The 17,355-nt window shown below is 30.1% G+C and overlaps 4 protein-coding genes across 4 annotated transcripts; 2 read left to right on the forward strand and 2 right to left on the reverse strand.

Annotated features, from left to right (window-relative positions):
- Nucleotides 1-3,273: 3,273 nt before the first annotated feature.
- Nucleotides 3,274-5,030, reverse strand: LOC119685947 (tRNA-uridine aminocarboxypropyltransferase 2-like). The gene is made up of 2 exons (XM_038100361.1): nt 4,852-5,030; nt 3,274-4,788 (listed from the first exon to the last, which is right to left on the reverse strand). Exons 1-2 carry the CDS (start codon nt 4,935-4,937, stop codon nt 4,056-4,058), a joined length of 819 nt encoding a protein of 272 aa, XP_037956289.1. The 5' UTR covers nt 4,938-5,030; the 3' UTR covers nt 3,274-4,055.
- Nucleotides 5,031-7,551: 2,521 nt separating this feature from the next.
- LOC119678464 (serine/threonine-protein kinase 16-like) lies at nt 7,552-8,816 on the forward strand. The gene is made up of 4 exons (XM_038090301.1): nt 7,552-7,754; nt 7,833-8,427; nt 8,487-8,621; nt 8,687-8,816. The coding sequence occupies exons 1-4, from the start codon at nt 7,645-7,647 to the stop codon at nt 8,801-8,803; spliced, it is 957 nt and encodes a 318-aa protein (XP_037946229.1). The 5' UTR covers nt 7,552-7,644; the 3' UTR covers nt 8,804-8,816.
- Nucleotides 8,817-8,968: 152 nt separating this feature from the next.
- LOC119678465 (G patch domain-containing protein 11-like) lies at nt 8,969-9,969 on the reverse strand. The gene is made up of 3 exons (XM_038090302.1): nt 9,880-9,969; nt 9,350-9,820; nt 8,969-9,287 (listed from the first exon to the last, which is right to left on the reverse strand). The coding sequence occupies exons 1-3, from the start codon at nt 9,921-9,923 to the stop codon at nt 8,984-8,986; spliced, it is 819 nt and encodes a 272-aa protein (XP_037946230.1). The 5' UTR covers nt 9,924-9,969; the 3' UTR covers nt 8,969-8,983.
- Nucleotides 9,970-10,165: 196 nt separating this feature from the next.
- LOC119678463 (nucleolar complex protein 3 homolog) lies at nt 10,166-13,193 on the forward strand. The gene is made up of 5 exons (XM_038090300.1): nt 10,166-10,288; nt 10,342-11,248; nt 11,307-12,006; nt 12,078-12,698; nt 12,941-13,193. The coding sequence occupies exons 1-5, from the start codon at nt 10,193-10,195 to the stop codon at nt 13,164-13,166; spliced, it is 2,550 nt and encodes an 849-aa protein (XP_037946228.1). The 5' UTR covers nt 10,166-10,192; the 3' UTR covers nt 13,167-13,193.
- Nucleotides 13,194-17,355: the final 4,162 nt, after the last annotated feature.

Here is a 17,355-nt window from a genome sequence, read left to right on the forward strand (position 1 = left end):
TATTATTTCTTATTATATATATTTTTTATATTAGTTATTAATAATATTGTCCACTGTTAGTCTTAATTAAGTCCATCCTATCAACCGTAGCAACTTTTTGAATCAGCGTCGTTCCGTATCTATTTACCATTCAAGTCTATGTGTCAGGAGCAGATCTTTTTAAAATACAATATTAAAACAGTTAACGTTGCTGTCTATCGTTAATGACTAAATTAATTTTTAAGTAATTGACATTTTATGGAACGATGGTTTAAATTTAGATGTAGACAATTCATACTGTAAAATTATTTTTTTGTATACTACACCTAAAATATAGAATTTTGTACTAGTTTTTTTACCTTTGTTTATATAAAACCAAAATAATATTTTTTATAGACAAAGAAAATGATTTGATTTATCTAGTTTAATGCAATGTTTTATTATTATTATGTTGAGACTAGTTGAGTTATAGTACACTTGTGTGAGCACTTTTACTCTCTATTAACACCGAGGTTTCTTTGTAACCCTTCTACGCCTTGACTGGATTATTGTTAATCACTTCATCAGAGTAAGCAATAATTGACCTCTGATCTGTATACCTCCTCGAGGAGCCTGTAATCATTTTGAAATTCGATTGCACAATGTTGGTAAGCTTGTCAGTTTTCGTAAATAATCAGGGCTCTATATTTTATGATTAATCGGATTAATCTTCAGATCCCTGAGGATGTCATTTAAATTTGATATGTTTATGGGAACAAAATTAACCGTTCAAACTAAGGTTTGAAAATATATATGTAAAATTTTTATCAAAATTGGGCAAATATATACGCTTTATTGCAAAAAGTATAATATTTTGACAAAAAGTATAAATTACACTAAACTGGATATGAGATTCCACATTTTTATTATATTTTCCATGTATATTTAACCGCTTAGGTTAAATAAACTATATATATAATATAATAAATTTATTTGTAAATAATAAATTTATTTTTATTTAAATTTATATTTTTGAAATGAATTATTTTTTTTATAACGATTAAAGGTATATTTAAGTATGAAAAATAAAATTTGATATTAAATATGAAAAACATAATATCTTATCGATGTTACATATATTAATTAACATATTAGTATTAAGAGTATTTATGGGTTTACCTTAATTTTCATTTCATTGCTTACAAGACTATTTGCATATATTTTTATTAGAAAGTATCATATAATTTTAACTCTTTTTAATAAATTTCTAGAATTTGGGAACTGCATTGAAGTTTTTTTTTACCATTGTCAATATATTTATATAAGTTAATATGAAAATATAGTTTACTGGTTATACTCACACTAGCATATACGAGTTTTAAGCAGATTGACGAAAAGTAATCTACGAGTTCAATATCAAAATGATATTATATTACATTGAATTGAGAAGCTACAGAAAAAAACCTTGGTGGGTCCAAGTACTTTTAAAAACCTTAAGGTGAGCGCACCACAATAATGATAGAAAAATATATAATTGGTTATTCTCTAAATTATTTATTTTCTATTTGATAACTAAAAATTTACTTCGGGGGAATCATTTTCCAGATAAAATGCAAGATTGACAATAATTTTATTAGTATTATAGTCATGACATAATGCATTAATAAAAAACATATTTATTGAGACTTAGCCTTTCACGTCCCTAGTTACATGATTATATAAAGCTCAATTTTGTGCTATTATGATGAAGCTAGAGTATATAAAAACATATGTAATCACAAACCAGATTAATCGACATTTTAAATGAATAACTATTGGACCATTAATAAGCATCAACAAAAGCCAACTATTTATATAAAGAGAATAGTTTATCATTCATGTATATCTAATGATATACCTAATAGGAATATGTAATCCTTTCAAATGTTCCTGAAACTTCTTGTAAGATCCTTGACTAATAATATTTTTAGTATTAAAGTACTTCCAATGATCAAATATTATTTATTATGGTTATATTTAAATTACTTTTAACGTCCGATCACTAATAGTACAGTACATTCGATAGCTCTAGTAATCTGTTCATACAGTTATGCTTTAATGTTGTCTTATGTCCTTTTATAAGTATTATTTCATATATACACTTATGTGCTCAAGAAAATATGAAATTATGTGTTAAAGTTTTATTTATATTCCGAAATGAAAAAAAAATGTATACATAATTCTCATTATAAGTTATAATAATCATTTGACATATTTAAATTATATTTAGAATACAAATAAATGCGAAGTTTACAAAATAAATGCACAGTTTATATAATTTCGATCTTGGTTCAGATATAAATGTCATAATAAAACTGATTGAAAATATTAGTTTTAATCCGAAGTAATCTTATGCTAATTAACATAATTAATTACAGCTGTTGTAAGATTAATTAAAATATAATTACTTATATAAATAACATCATTGTTTTAAGAGAATTAGAAACTAGAAAAATTTTACTAATGTATGTTGTTACAGAAATTAATTATTAAAAATATATTTAAAATATTTTTTTAGACAATAACAATAATATTTTATGAATATTAGAAACTAAATTTGAATAATTAAAATAAATTACAAAACTAATTAACTATATATTATATTATGAAATAATGTATATATTCGTTTGCATAATCGTTAAAATAATCATAAAAACAAAATCATTAATAATTTTAAGTTCGATAAAAGCTTCTATAAAATAATGTTAATAAACTTTGTGCGATTTAACTTAATTTATTGAGAGAAAATAACACATTTCCGCATGTCTATTTGAGTACTTAAAACTGAAACAACGTAGCGTTTAATTAATAATCATGGATGCAACTAAACAAAATCGTTTGTATTTAGTAAATTACGCGAGATTATCCTATTAAATCCAAGTATAATATTAAATTGTAAAAATTGTGTATAGCGTCTAGTTGCAAGTTTTTCATTAAAATTGTTAAAAATATATATGTAAATAAATACATTTAAGAGTATATATTAAATTTAATTGTTTGCACTACAGCTTCCGGCGTGACTGTTTATATAATCCATATATCCAGAAAAATAAATTCGCTTCATTTTATTAAAAGGAAGCTGACTCTGGTTGCTATTGTAATTAATCGTAATCAACTATTTAAGCTAATTATTGATTAATGAATTTCATACAAAGCTCTTCGTATATGGTACAACCATAAAATTGTGTATTAAAAATGATTGGTCTATAACGCCTGCGTGAAATGTTTTTAAAATTCATGTTTCCAATAGAACCATTCAAATTTAATTTATTGTAAGAGAGTCGGAATTATTGATTTTTGTTATATTATTCTATTAATTTTGGTATATCTTATTTCTTTTCTGTATAAAAATCACTTTTAATTGAAATGGTTTCTATGAGTCCTGATGAAAAGAAATATTATTATTTATTTTTACAATTTTACAGTCGTGATGTTATCATTTCAGAATTTGTTCAAAGCAGCATCCTTATATGTTATTCCTTAAATGAGGTTAAATGCCGGATAAATAGACAATCAGATATGCATGTAAGATATTAGTTCATTAGTACTGAGTAAACATACTAGATTTTTTTATATCCGTTGTGAAACACTGTTGTTATTATTTTTGTTATTCTCTCGAAGGAGGTAAGCGAAATTTGATTGTTTAAAAATGAGTGAATATAGGAGAGATATCTGGCAGCTTCTGGAACGGTCACTTTGTATGGTTACAATTTTTAGCTAGGATAAGCACCACACTGAAATGTATTTCTTTACTGATTATTGCTGACGATATTGTCATTTTCTTATATAAATCATAAATCATTATAGATTGCAGCTAACAGTTTTTCCGACTATTTACAGCTGTTTTCTAAAATAGAATGTTATTATAACAATTATTTGTGGCTTCGACTTTAGTCAATTAAAATTATTATTCCATCGTATCTGTTATGCTTTCAAATTAAAAACTCGCTTGGATTGCAAGAAATATCCGTTATAAAATTGAAGCTTATACCAAATTACTCTTTAATAATAACGAAAGCAATACATAATCAGAATCAGAATTTCTCCAACATTTCATTTCACGTATTTTGTTCTATTCTTTCTCTAGCATCTATAATATTTTCATCAGCGTCCATGCCGCAAATTGTGCTATAATTGAGCAACCGATTTAAACGTTTCCCAATTTGTTTAGGATATTGTTTATTTCGTATACGATATTCCTTTGACTGATGTTCGACAGCACCATTTTCAAGTTGATATTTGCAAAGCGTATGTAATGGTTTTACGAGTATATCACGTAAATCAGGTCTTCCCTCGAGAACAGCTAAACTTTGTGCAGCTGTTTCTAGTGTGCTCAAGCAACCTTCTGTGGGTTGAGTACGTATAATATAATCGCTAACGCCCACAGCTATTAATTTCACTTGACGCATACTATGTAAAGCAGGACTACTGGCATAAATTGATTTAGCCTGTGGCCAAGTACCATCTATCAATACTAGCGTGTATTCTGCATGCGATTTATTGGCAGTAGCTGAAGCGATTGTCTCAATTGCCACAGAACCTTTGCTCGGATATAAAAGTAATGAATTAGGTGAGCTCAATATTGGTTCTAATTCGGCATGATTTTTTGCTGAAGGAAACCGTTTGCCCTTATAGACAGTGCATTTGCCTGGTGCTAAGCCAAGTTGTAGCATTAATGCAGTACGCAGTGAGCGTTTTTCCTCAGCTGGATGTTGTAATATTACAATAGATGATTTAGTTTCTATTTTAGGGTTAGGCAGTGAAACACACCAGCATACCACCATTGGTCGTCTATTTAAAGGATATTATTTAAAACATTAGAACATATGAATAAAAATAATTTAGTAAACTTACTTGCATTGTTCACATTTACTACGTCTATCAGGTGGATCGGTTGATATGCTGCAAAAGTCCTGCCATAATTCATCATTCATTGGCATTAGTAAAAAGTTGTTATTGTGGTTAATTGAACACAAAAATTATCTCTTGGAAAAATTTTACTAGAATATGAAAACGTGAAATGTTGTATATGAGAACAGCTGTTTGCATGAATACATAATGATACAGCGTGAGCCATATAAACATACATGTATGTATAATCTTTTGGTGGTGTGTAGCTGCAAAGAACAACAAAAAGAGTCATTCAAATGCAAAAAATAATTCTAAAAATTATTTGAAGAAAAATGACTTCTTCAATTGGTATGAGTCAATTTAAACGTGCACATTACAACAACAAAAATAATAATAGCGGTAGTAGTACCCAGAACCATCTTATCCCTCAGTTGGAATAGGAACTACCTTTAGGACCATATTGTTCTTCTTCATACCATTGGGCCATAGTGGTTACAGAATCTAGACATTTTTATCGTGATTTTCTGACGTGAAGACTTAATACCACGCTGTTCAAAAACATACGTATTGATACAAAGCCTTAATCAACGCCCCATTGGAATAGCCTGCTCTATTCTGCCGGTACCAATGAAGATATTTATGTAAGTCATATCTTCCACCTTGGTGCAATGCGAGGCCCATTTTAAACCTCTGCTACAATTTGGGCTGTAGCCACTACGAATCCAACACCAATGGTCAGAGCAGTCGAAGCTGCGGGCCCCTGACCGCCGTAGTACCAGATCGGATCATCTCTTGTCAGATGTCGCGAGTGCCGTGTGCACTCACTACCATATGCACTTCTTACATAAGAGCCAGACTGGCACTGGGGGATTTAAGTCGCCTCCGCGGATGAATTCTTTCCCCCATTCTGCAGGGGACCATAGTGGTTACAGTTGTACCTAACTAAGAGATTCTGTTTAAAGGTGAGTATCGCACCTCCAAATCCGTTGTACGTACTGCCGAAGCAGGTGGATTCGCTGTATAAGTACGGGTACCACTTGGAGACTGTAATTCCATCGGATTTAGAATCATGTTTTATTTCCAGAAAATAGTTAAAGAAAGGAGGAAAGCCCAGATGATGAGTTCCAAGTGCAATGTCAGTCCTGTTAGCTTTGCACTTAGTAACAGGTCATTTTTAAATAGGTCGCTCCTAACCTGGGGAACAGACGCCTTTTGCAACCGCTCATTAGACCATACTGGCAAAGGAGGCCCTATCAGTGGCATACCACCGCCGGCAACGCTCGAAGAATAACTACTGAACCTTCTCACCACGTCCAGGTGGCAATTCCCGAGGAGGGCCATGTTACGTAGACGATAATAAAATCGTTAAACTTCGGATTTATTCTAGACCGCCTAAGGCGGTCCTCAGGAGGCTTAATTCTTACTGAAGTTATACACCTTAAAAATTTGATTAATTAAAAATTTTGGGCAATCAAAAGAAAAGAAAAATTTGTTTAATGTGGGTTCATTGCCTGATAAATGCGGACTTTTAGAATGGGAGTTTTATGACTGTATTAATTAACAATGCAAACCATAACTTTTTTCCAAATAAGTCAATGTAATAGTTACTTAATTTTTTTGTTAGAATATACTTTACCTGTTATCGTAATTCCTCTGTCATAATCATTCTGATAATTCAATACTCCAATCATGCTTTAAACCATAAACTCCGCAATTACTTTCTATCTATCTCAATGAGATCCAAGTGTTTTTTCGTTTATAATCGCTCTATAATCGAGGTCACTATGATCTAGAACGTCTAGTTTATAATTGATTTAATATATATTCAATTTGCTCCTACTTCTTTCTTTCACTTCTTGTTCAGATTCTATGCCATATGAGTTTAAATTCTTACAAATCTTTACAGATTTTTCTTATCTGCTCGTGATTACTGGAATAGGATTTTTGCTATTGATGGCTTACAGACCGGTGGCTGCTTTTTGTTTCTATTTATTCTAATATGGTAGTTTCAATTGATTGAAGCATCACATAAATAAACACCAAGAATAACGTAATATACATAAATTGAGAATAATATACTTACAATTGTTATTGATCTCATATTGAGACTATTATGTTGTTGCTTGTGCATTTCAAATAAATACTATATTGTATGTACTATATTATTAAGTGTTATCATCAACTGTTGAGTCCACGGTTGTCACTTATGGTACTTTAGTACCAAAATTGGTACTTTCTTTTCGGTTTGGTACTCTGGTACTCATGTTCAAAAAATGGTACATTTTCGGCGACCCAACTTTATTGTGGATATTGTATTGTTTTATACTTTTTGTACATTTTATATAAATTGTATTTTCTTATAAAAAGACAATAGAAAATTTTTGGACCTTTTTTTACAGAAATGGTACCTTTTTAAACCAATTTTGGTACAGAAAAAAATTTTCAAGTGGCAACCGTGGTTGAGTCCCAATCTAATTTGCAAAATCCCATAAGAGCGAACATTTTTTCTCGAAAGACTAAAACTATTTTATAACAGTTGGCATCCGATAGAAGTGAAATAAATCTGGAGTGATAATAGTCGCAAATAAATAAATGCTATACACTCACATTGAAATGTATTTGACGAAACACCCTGCAAGCATATTCAGCTGATATTTTAGAATCCACAAACCACAACAAGTTGTCAAAACGGATTTGATCTCATTGAGATTATTTACATATTCCAAATTAATTGTTTGTGTTTTTACTTATAGTTTTAGACTGTAATAATTTAATATAGTCGTAAGTAGTTAAAGTATGAATAGTTTAGGATGGAATTTAATATTAATGAGAGGTTGCTTCTGCTCAAAGGAGACAATTACCATTAAAGGTAGCAAATACATAATCAGAGATCGTTTAGCACAGGGGTAAGTTAAATATTAAATTAACTCTTATCTCAAAGCGTAAAACATATATGTAACAAAAAATATCTTTTATACTATCAGCGGCTTCAGTCTCATTGACCTTGCAGAAAGTGATGCAACTAAACGTTTGTATGCTATAAAACGGATTACGTGTCATTCCATCGAAGACCAAAATATCGCATTGCGTGAAATAGAAAATTGTCGAAAAATTGATTCTGAAAATGTTATTAAAATTGTTGACTACGAATTGAAAGGTTCAGCTGATATTGTCATAAATACAACAAGCATTTTGTATATTGTCTTGCCGTTCTTTAAAAATGGTTCATTATTCGATCACTTGCAATTGCGTGCACGTAAACAAGATAACATGCCAGAAGGACAAGTGTTGCAAATATTTTTGGGTATATGTGAAGGAGTTAAGGCCATACATGAAACAAAACCGGTACCATTAGCGCATCGTGATTTAAAAACTGCTAACATTTGTTTGTCTGATACATTTGAGCCGATTATTGTAGATTTAGGCTCTATGACAGAGGCGAGGTTGCAAATATGTGGCCAAACAGAAGCGCAAAGATTGCAAGATGAGGCTGAGGAAAGAAGTTCTATAGTGTATCGAGCACCTGAGCTGTTCTCCGTGAAATCATATTGCACTATTGATGAACGCACAGATATATGGGTAAATTGGTAATAAATATAAATAATTATTGTGTATTATTATTATGAATTTACTTGAAGAGTCTTGGTTGCGTTTTATATGCAATATGCTTTTTTCATTGTCCGTTCGATCCAATTTATGAGAAGGGTGATAGTGTGGCATTAGCAGTACTTAGTGGTAATATAAACATTCCAGATGATTCCATTTATTCTCAAGTAAGTTTCTATTTATGTCTACAATAACACAAAAGACGCAAATTTTAAATTCACTATCGTTCAAGGATATGCATGAGCTTATTGAATATATGTTACGCATGGACCCTATGGAGCGTCCCTTTATATACAGTGTTATAGAAAAAACACATGATCTTATACAAAAGTACGACCAACGCGTTTAGCAGGCAAATATACTTATAATTCTAGATAAGGTATTTTGTAGTTTTATTAAAAGCAAATTTTTTTTTGTTTGTGCAAATATGTGTGTTTATATATCTACTTAATAGTATAAAGTTTATGTTAGCATTTTAAATTTTTTATGTAACTTGACTTGTATGTTTGCATTTTATAATAAAAACTGCTCAATGTTCATCACGTCCTAAACCTGGGCAATTACTTTCTAAATCATTCTTGTCATTGTATCGAACACCACACCAATAGCAAAACAAATATGAAGTACGCAAGTAACTGGTCAGCAAATCAACCTTCTCAGCAACTGTATATTGTGTGATATCTTCATCATCTGACGCACTTGACTGAGTTTCTTCTACATCGTCTTCTGGAGAATCAGTTTTTTCGGTATCACATTCCGGCCAAAACCAAGCAATATCTGGTTGACTTATACGAGATTGCATATCCAAATTAGCGCAAGTAGTTTGACAACGTCTAAAAAAATGCAATATGAAAACTAATATATGCCAAATTTATTTTGTAATAATTGGTCTTACTTTAAAGCAGTTTGTAAATAACGTTCTTCAGCTTTCTCTGTGACACGTTTTCGATAATCAGCAGCGGTTGTCGTCGCACCAGCTTCTTCTCGTAAACGTTGCATTATGAGTTCACATCGCTTCTCTTTTAATTCTTTTAATGCAGCAGCTCTACCTAGACCACTTCGGTCTTCCTTAATACTTATACCAATAGGTTCTGTTAGCTTTTTACTTTCATTCTCGTTATCTACATTGATTTTTCCCAGACTTTGACCAGGTTTGTAACCCATTTTCGCTAACAGCTGATATCCTTTGTTGTCAGATTGTAAAGGTCGTTTTAATGATTCTTGTAGGCTCTCATTAGTGTAAGTGGACTTAAATCTTTTACTTTCTTCACGTTGTTTATTTATACTATCAGCTTTCCTTTTCGCTATATCAATCTCACGTTTTTTTGCACGATTTTGTATAAGTGTAGTTGCTGGCGCTTCTAAACTAAGAACAATAATTAAATACAATGTGCGAAATCAGCAAAGCGTTACAAAATATATTACCTCTTTAAAAATTTATCCGACATGTAATCCTCATCATCAGACATTTTACTGTGGTTATATTATAAAGCGAAAACGAAAATTTTTTCCCCAACTATTATTCTCTTGGAATTGAAAGTTATATTTAATATTGCTATGCAATCAACTATCAGACGGTGTTGTTATTACTACAATTTCTTTAAGTAAATAAATATATATTTTAACCAAATATTCGTGGTAACATTCGCGAAACTCTTTCCATTGTTTTGTTTACATATTTTTTAGTGGATTGTATATTTTGACACACGAACTGTCAAATTATTGGAAGACATTGTAAATGAAGTTGGCAGCACTAAACGTATATCCACCATGTGCTAATTTAAAAGTGAATCTACAAGTTTTACCAAGAAACTCTTATAAACAAATGGGAACTGTAAGTAATTAAATTAATTTTACAAACCTCATATAATGCAATATCTTTTACAGAAAAAAGTAAAAATCAGCTCCGTCAAACGTGCAGCGCACTTAAAGTCCAAGAAGACTCCGCTTTCAAAACAACAACAGCACAAATTAACGCAACAAAAAGCGGCTAAGGAGAAGTCTCAAAATATATTTTTGCAAAAAGCGCGTAAACGTGACAATTTGGCACAAAAAAGAAAACAAAATAAACGTGAATCGTTAGGTTTACATCCTTTAAATGGCAATAATGACGATGATGAAGATGATGAACAATTGTTGGAAAATGTTGCCGACATGTTGGAAGGAGAAGATTTGGAATTTTTGCAATTAAAAGGAGCAAATCGTCAACGGAAACGTAAACATGCCAGTACTGGTGAGGACCAAAAGATTGCCGTAGGTTTAGAGAAAGCGTATGCTAGTGAAAGTGTTAAGGAACTCGAAGCGAAAAAAGTTAAAATTAATTTATTACCTATTAAAAGTCGTGAAGGTGAAATTATTACTAGAACTACAGAAGTAGATTTGAAACCAAAAGTTGAAAAGCCCCCAAATGATGATATAAGTTCTCAGTATATCGTAGGAGAAGAAGACGAATCTGTTTATGAAGATAGTGACGATGATGTACTTAATGATGAATATGCTGCTAAACCGGCAGAAGTTAAGTTGATTTCCACTACAGATTTACTTATCGCGAGGCAGCAAGAAATCGAACGACAAAAATATCGTATTGGCATTATTTGTTCTGGTATTCTTGAGAAACCAGAAGATAAAATGCGTAACTTTAATGCACTCTATGAACTAATGGATGAAATGAATCCTGCGGGGGCGCAAAATTTGCTAACTGTACGTAAAGTAGCTGCCATATCGATAACAGAACTATTTAAAGACATATTGCCGGACTATCGGGTGGGTCAGGTTGATACCAAAATGCAAACAGGTACATGATGACTGCATACGTTTAAATGATTAAATTTTAATAACTTTACTTGTTACAGTTCGTAAGGCTACATTGGAACGCGTAAAGTTCGAAACAGCTTTGTTGCAACAATTCAAAAAATTTTTGCAAAAGTTAGAAAAGTTAACAGCTGCGGTCACTAAACGTGGTTACGGACGTAAAACTCCGCAAGCTATTAAAATGGCTGAAGTAGCTGTGCAATGTATGTGTGACATACTTACTGCACATCCATATTTCAATTATGTTAAAAACGTTGCACAGCTTCTAGTCTACATGTTAAACTCAAATTATGGCACTATGCGTGCTGCTGTTAATACCTGTTTTCGCACAGTTTTCGCCACCGACAAAAAATTGGACATGACGCTTTTCATTGTGCGACGGATTAACAATTTAATCAAAACTAAGAATCAGCTTGTACATTTAGATTGTGTCACATGCCTTCTCGCATTGCAATTAAAAAATGTTAATTTAGATGCCGAAAAGGAAAATGAGCTAAAACAGAAGAAATTGGAGGCGCATAGACAGCGTTTGATGAACCTCTCTAAGAAAGAACGGAAGCGACGAAAAAAACTTACCGAAGTAAATAAGGAATTGGAGGAAACGCGAGCCGAAGAAAACAAACAAACAAAACACTACAAACTGACCGAAATTGTGAAAATGGTTTTCACAATCTACTTCCGTATACTGAAGAACGATCCAACATCTAAATTATTAAGCGCTATTTTGGAGGGCTTGGCAGAGTAAGTTTACTTTAAAACAAAATATTTCAACCTATGATAATATTTCATACAATATCATTTAATCAAAACAGATTTGCGCACGTAATAAATTTAGAGTTTTTCGCTGATCTAATTGATGTGCTCAACAATATATTGGAAGAAATGGATTTAGGGTATCGTGAGCAACTACACTGCATACATACCATATTTGTTATATTATCGGGACAAGGCGAAGTGTTAAATATTGATCCCATAAGATTCTATCAGCATTTCTATAAAAATATGTTGGCAGTTAATGCTGGTAAAAATCATCCAGACTATGCAATTATATTGAACACTCTTGATGAGGTGCTCGTTAAACGACGTCGCAACATGAGTCAACAACGTTTAATGGCTTTTGTTAAACGATTACTGACTAGCAGTTTACATTTGTTGCACCACGGCACTTTGGCCACGTTAGGCACAATTAAAACTACATTCCAATTGACTTCGGTTTTGGATATTTTATTAGATACAGACACAATAACTGGTTCCGGGCAATATAATCCTGAACTTGATGATCCGGAATATTGTAATGCATCATGTACATCTTTATACGAATTAACAATGCTGACTAGGCATTATCATCCAACTGTGAGAAAAATGGCATTACATATTGCCAGTGGCGTGCCCGCTACTGGTGACGGATCGTTACCCACAGAAATTGGAAAGTTGTAAGTATTATATGATTTAATAATTTTAAATTAAGTTTAAATTAAAATAATTTTTTCTCCCTCTGTACTGTTTGAGTGTAAAACATAATTACAGTATAAGAGAATCTCTAAAACATTTCTTTATGAATATAACTTTTGTTTCTTTTTAAACTTTACTATATTTAAAAACTTGAGAACATTATTATATATTATTAGAATATTCAAAATACAAAAAGTTATTTTAAATATATAAATCTTTACAGAAATGCACACGAACTATATCAACAATTTGATAGTACTCAAATGGTTTTTAATCCCACCATTCCGGTACCTAAACCTGTCCAACCCAAGTTAAAGAAAGGCAAACATATGTTTACAAATGATGACTTCAAGCAATATTACAAGAGGATCTTGTTAGAGCAACAAAATAAAGATCTTGACAAGCGCAATAACTTCAATTTTTATGTTGATGTGATGAGTAATAAATAAACTTAATTCTCTATATGTAATATATAAAGTAATAAAATTATCAACAAATAAAATTATGTTAATTATTAAAATTTGTAACTTATATGATTTCTATTTTGTTATAACAAAGTATTTCATTAAGTCAAAAATTATATAGCAGGAGACATGAAAGCAATTACAAAATTTGAATGTATATGTTAGAAGATGGATAAGGTAGAGAGTAAGTGAGAAAAAGAATGATTGTTTTGAATGAGAAATGGATAAGAGATGAATTGGATTTAATTGAAATTAGCCTGAGTTTTTAGACAAAGACCCCTTACCACTTCAATATGTCGGTGCCAAAGATCCATACAGCCTAAATTGGTGAGTGGATTCAAACATCTGGACTCAAGGAGTGGTTGGGTGTACGTTATAGAGCATCTCAATAATTACAATTACTAATCACAATTTCAACTATGCTAGACTATACTAGCAGATATAGTATAGATATGCTTTGACATAAGACCTAGTCACAAGTCATCCTTGTCTTATTAAAAAAAAATAACTTCAAAAAAAAAACCTTCAAAAGTTTACATAAATATTAGCTGACCTGACCCTGACCTTAATTACGAACAGTTAAACTGCATGCTTATTTGCTCTTCAGGAAGCAGTGCAAATGAAACTCAGGTTCCAGGATTCAGAAATATATTAAGTTGTTTCTACAATATATGGTATTTGCCTTTGAGAGAGCAATTCAAATATTTTCAGATTCCATACATTTTGCATTATTCATTGATTATTCTTAAGTCTTTGACTATATGTCATGATAATTAATTTTATGAAAATCAAATCTACATTTATGTTGTAACCCACTTGGAGTCCACATTTATATACCTATTGAATATCTGATAGAGCGGCTGTTATAATTAGATAAATAAACAAGTCGAAAAAATATTGTAATACAAGCCCTACAAAAATAAGACTTTCCCTCTTCACCCTCTTTACAGTTTACCTAGAAAACGATTTATTTATGCATTTTGCAGCTTATCTAGAAGAAAATCTTTGGAGAGATAACCTCTTGTGAATGATCTGATCGCTTTAATCAGATGTTCGCTTATTTCGAAAGAAATTCTTTTTTCCTTATAGAATTACTGCTAAAATTTAGAAGTAGTACCTTCCTCCGTTTTTTTTCATCTTAAGTTAAATCGTATTGCCTATTTCATCTTATTGTGCACTGACTCGTCATCCTTTTAGAACAATAACAAGCATAACTGAATATATTTGCATTCCAAAATTAGTATATATAATCAAAAGAAATGAATAAGTACATGTAATTCAAGACAGATTTTCGGTGTCATATTCTCGACTTTTTTATATTGTGTGTACATTTGGTGCGTTTGATATTTGAAGGATATAGGTAACAAGTGTGCCTTAAATATTCTATAAATATTCTTACATTTTCTTATTTGTTTATTTGTTATAGCACGATCAAACACGGTCTAAGCACTGAATTAAAAACTTTCAAACTAGTATTTAAAATCTTTAAGTTAATTTTGAGGATGTATTTGAATAATATTACATTAAATATATCAGCTTCCTAAAGTTGATTTAATTGCACCAATCTGTCGTCAAAGTTAATAGAGAATACCATTGAGTCTTTGAATTTCGCGATTTAATAAGTAGACTAAGTATGTGCCATATATGAGAAGCATCCTTTTCTTAGGACTTGCAAATGGGGACAAGCTAGAAGGTTTCATATTTAATTAATTATTTAATTAATAAATCTTTCACGAGTATTACCTCCGTACGTTAATTATTTGAATAAACATCCAATAAGAGTATAAGAGTCCATAATTAGGAATGCAACTTTTAAATGATTAAATTTGAATAATATATAGTAAATATTAAAATATTTTAACTATAATCATATTTAACTAGTTATTCTATTAAGATTATAGTTTGTTATTGTTAAAGATGAATAATATAAAGTGATAATATTAAAGTAATTTGTGCTCAGCTTATAAACTAAATTTTTTTTGTAATTGTTTTAAATATATTTTTTTTTGTTAAGTAGCGGCAAACGGGACAACGATTGAGTAAAGAAAACAATATTAGCTATTCCCGTTTATTTTGTCTTTTTCGTTTACATCAAAACACAAAACACTAGTGTTGTGGAACGACTTCGGGTGTGGATCAGTATAAAATTGTTGCTTAAAGCAGAATGTGCCGTGGTTTTCTAAGCAAAGAAATTAAATCAATTCAATAAATTACTTCAAATCTTATTTGTTTTTATATAAAAAAATAATTAAAAACGCAATCAATTGCTTCGAAAACATTTTTCTTTAATTCAAAGTAATAATCGGTTTGCTTAAAATGTATTATATGTAAAATAATATCGTTAAAAATTTAATACATTTTATTACCGTATATTTAATTTTTTAGTATCTTAATTTTAAATTATTAAGTAATTAATGCGTACTTGTGTTGTGATATCTATTTAAAATAAGTTTTTTCAATTAATGATTATATAGTCATTGATCGAAGTGCAAACATATTAGGTTATTTATATTGTATAAAACGTATTTTCTTAAATCGGTAAGTAATGTATTATTTACTAAACTGGAATTGGAATTATGTCGTTTTGTAAACGGTTTTGGCAAAAAAAATCATTAATATTCTCAAGCCTAAATACGACTTTTTCCGTTATCAATTCATGCAATACAGAAGGTAAAATACCGTTGGTTATGATAAAATTTATTTATTTTATGCAATGTTTTTTGTGTTTGTTGTTTTTTCTTCTATAATTAAAAGCACCATTTATTGCTATAATTTGTACATATAAGATCTTACCATCAAACATTTATTCAAACTCAATTATTTTTTATCATGTATAAGTTATTTTAGTTTATTAATTGTAAATAAAAATTATTGAACTTATTAAAAACTTATTGAACTCCATAAATATTAACTTAAATCTAAAATATGTTCTAAAGAAAGGTCTTAATGATACTATCTGCTAAATAAAAAATGAATTTTTTTTTAGGAATAGTTTTTCTTTTTTTCTCGCTAAATGTACCATTTGATGTATTGTTGAAAACAGAATCAGCACGATACTAAGCACTGCAGTGACAGTGTCATTTTTAAGGTTTAATTAGTTGAAGATAAGTGATTTCATATTCAATCAATATTTTCATATAGTCTAACATACCAATCAGTATCAAAATTATACTATTGCTTCATTTTAGTTTTCGCGTTCTATCACTCCAATTTTATTATTCTTATTCAATGCTTGAGAAATTACTTATAATGGCAAGTGCAAAGTATCTAGATATATTCAAATTTAACTCAACTACGTATCTGATTTTTGAGTTTAAATATTTTTCTTTATTTTTTAATCAATTTCATTATAAATTTCTATTATTGCGAACAAAAGCAAAAACAACTCACAGAACATTCCTTTATAATTTTTACAAGCAAGAATTGAAGAAGTGTTTCAAATCAAGTTTGGTCTAACATACATTCAATATATACATATATTGAATCTTTTAACTCCTAGGAGGATCATAGTCTCCTACCAATGATCTAACATTGGTAATGTAAAATATATGAATATTGAACATTATTTTATCCTGGTGCTATCAACCTCATAGTCAGAAACATTTATATTATTTAGAAATAAAAATTGGCAATTCTTTAAAGTTCAACCTGGTAAAATTGTACTTTTGGTACTGTTGGACTTCTATTCTTTTGAGTTAGAAAAACACGCTACAGGGCACCCATTGTTCTATAATTTGGTTTAGTAGTTTATGGGTTAATTTTTACAGAAAAATCTATTATTTAAACAAAATACATTATATCGATGAGTACTAGTACAAAGTCTCTAATATGTGATAAAATATATAGGTGTATTTGTAAACTAATATTTTTATTTTATTTTATTATGATGTCATCCTATATATGGGCATCTAATGTGTTGACGCTTAATGCAGGTTCAGAATTCACTCCGTTTAATTTTAATGAAATTTTAATTGAATATACAATTGTATACTATTCTGTTTGGTCAATAAAATAGTAACCAATAAAGTTAATATGGGACTCAAAAGACATCTGTAATTGTATTCCGTATTGCAATATATTAGAACTATCAATGTCTAAGGCTTTTTTTATAAATGTAGGGTTGTTTCTAAAAGTTACCTGATCTTATTTTATTTTATTGTATACGGCTACATGT

The sequence above is a fragment of the Teleopsis dalmanni genome, chromosome 2 (assembly GCF_002237135.1).
Source record: "Teleopsis dalmanni isolate 2A chromosome 2, ASM223713v2, whole genome shotgun sequence".
NCBI lineage: Eukaryota > Metazoa > Arthropoda > Insecta > Diptera > Diopsidae > Teleopsis > Teleopsis dalmanni.

Bases quoted from the DNA above. Each gene is read 5' to 3' on its own strand.
- LOC119678464 (XM_038090301.1), top strand. From the start codon at position 7,645: ATGAATAGTTTAGGATGGAATTTAATATTAATGAGAGGTTGCTTCTGC. The intron at 8,428-8,486 runs GTAAATTGGTAA...ATTTACTTGAAG, and splicing joins ATGAACGCACAGATATATGG to AGTCTTGGTTGCGTTTTATA. The intron at 8,622-8,686 runs GTAAGTTTCTAT...CTATCGTTCAAG, and splicing joins ATGATTCCATTTATTCTCAA to GATATGCATGAGCTTATTGA.
- LOC119685947 (XM_038100361.1), bottom strand. From the start codon at position 4,937: ATGCCAATGAATGATGAATTATGGCAGGACTTTTGCAGCATATCAACC. The intron at 4,789-4,851 runs GTAAGTTTACTA...TCCTTTAAATAG, and splicing joins AGTAAATGTGAACAATGCAA to ACGACCAATGGTGGTATGCT.
- LOC119678465 (XM_038090302.1), bottom strand. From the start codon at position 9,923: ATGTCTGATGATGAGGATTACATGTCGGATAAATTTTTAAAGAG. The intron at 9,821-9,879 runs GTAATATATTTT...TATTGTTCTTAG, and splicing joins TCGGATAAATTTTTAAAGAG to TTTAGAAGCGCCAGCAACTA. The intron at 9,288-9,349 runs GTAAGACCAATT...GCATTTTTTTAG, and splicing joins TATTTACAAACTGCTTTAAA to ACGTTGTCAAACTACTTGCG.
- LOC119678463 (XM_038090300.1), top strand. From the start codon at position 10,193: ATGAAGTTGGCAGCACTAAACGTATATCCACCATGTGCTAATTTAAAA. The intron at 11,249-11,306 runs GTACATGATGAC...TACTTGTTACAG, and splicing joins TGATACCAAAATGCAAACAG to TTCGTAAGGCTACATTGGAA. The intron at 12,699-12,940 runs GTAAGTATTATA...AAATCTTTACAG, and splicing joins CCCACAGAAATTGGAAAGTT to AAATGCACACGAACTATATC.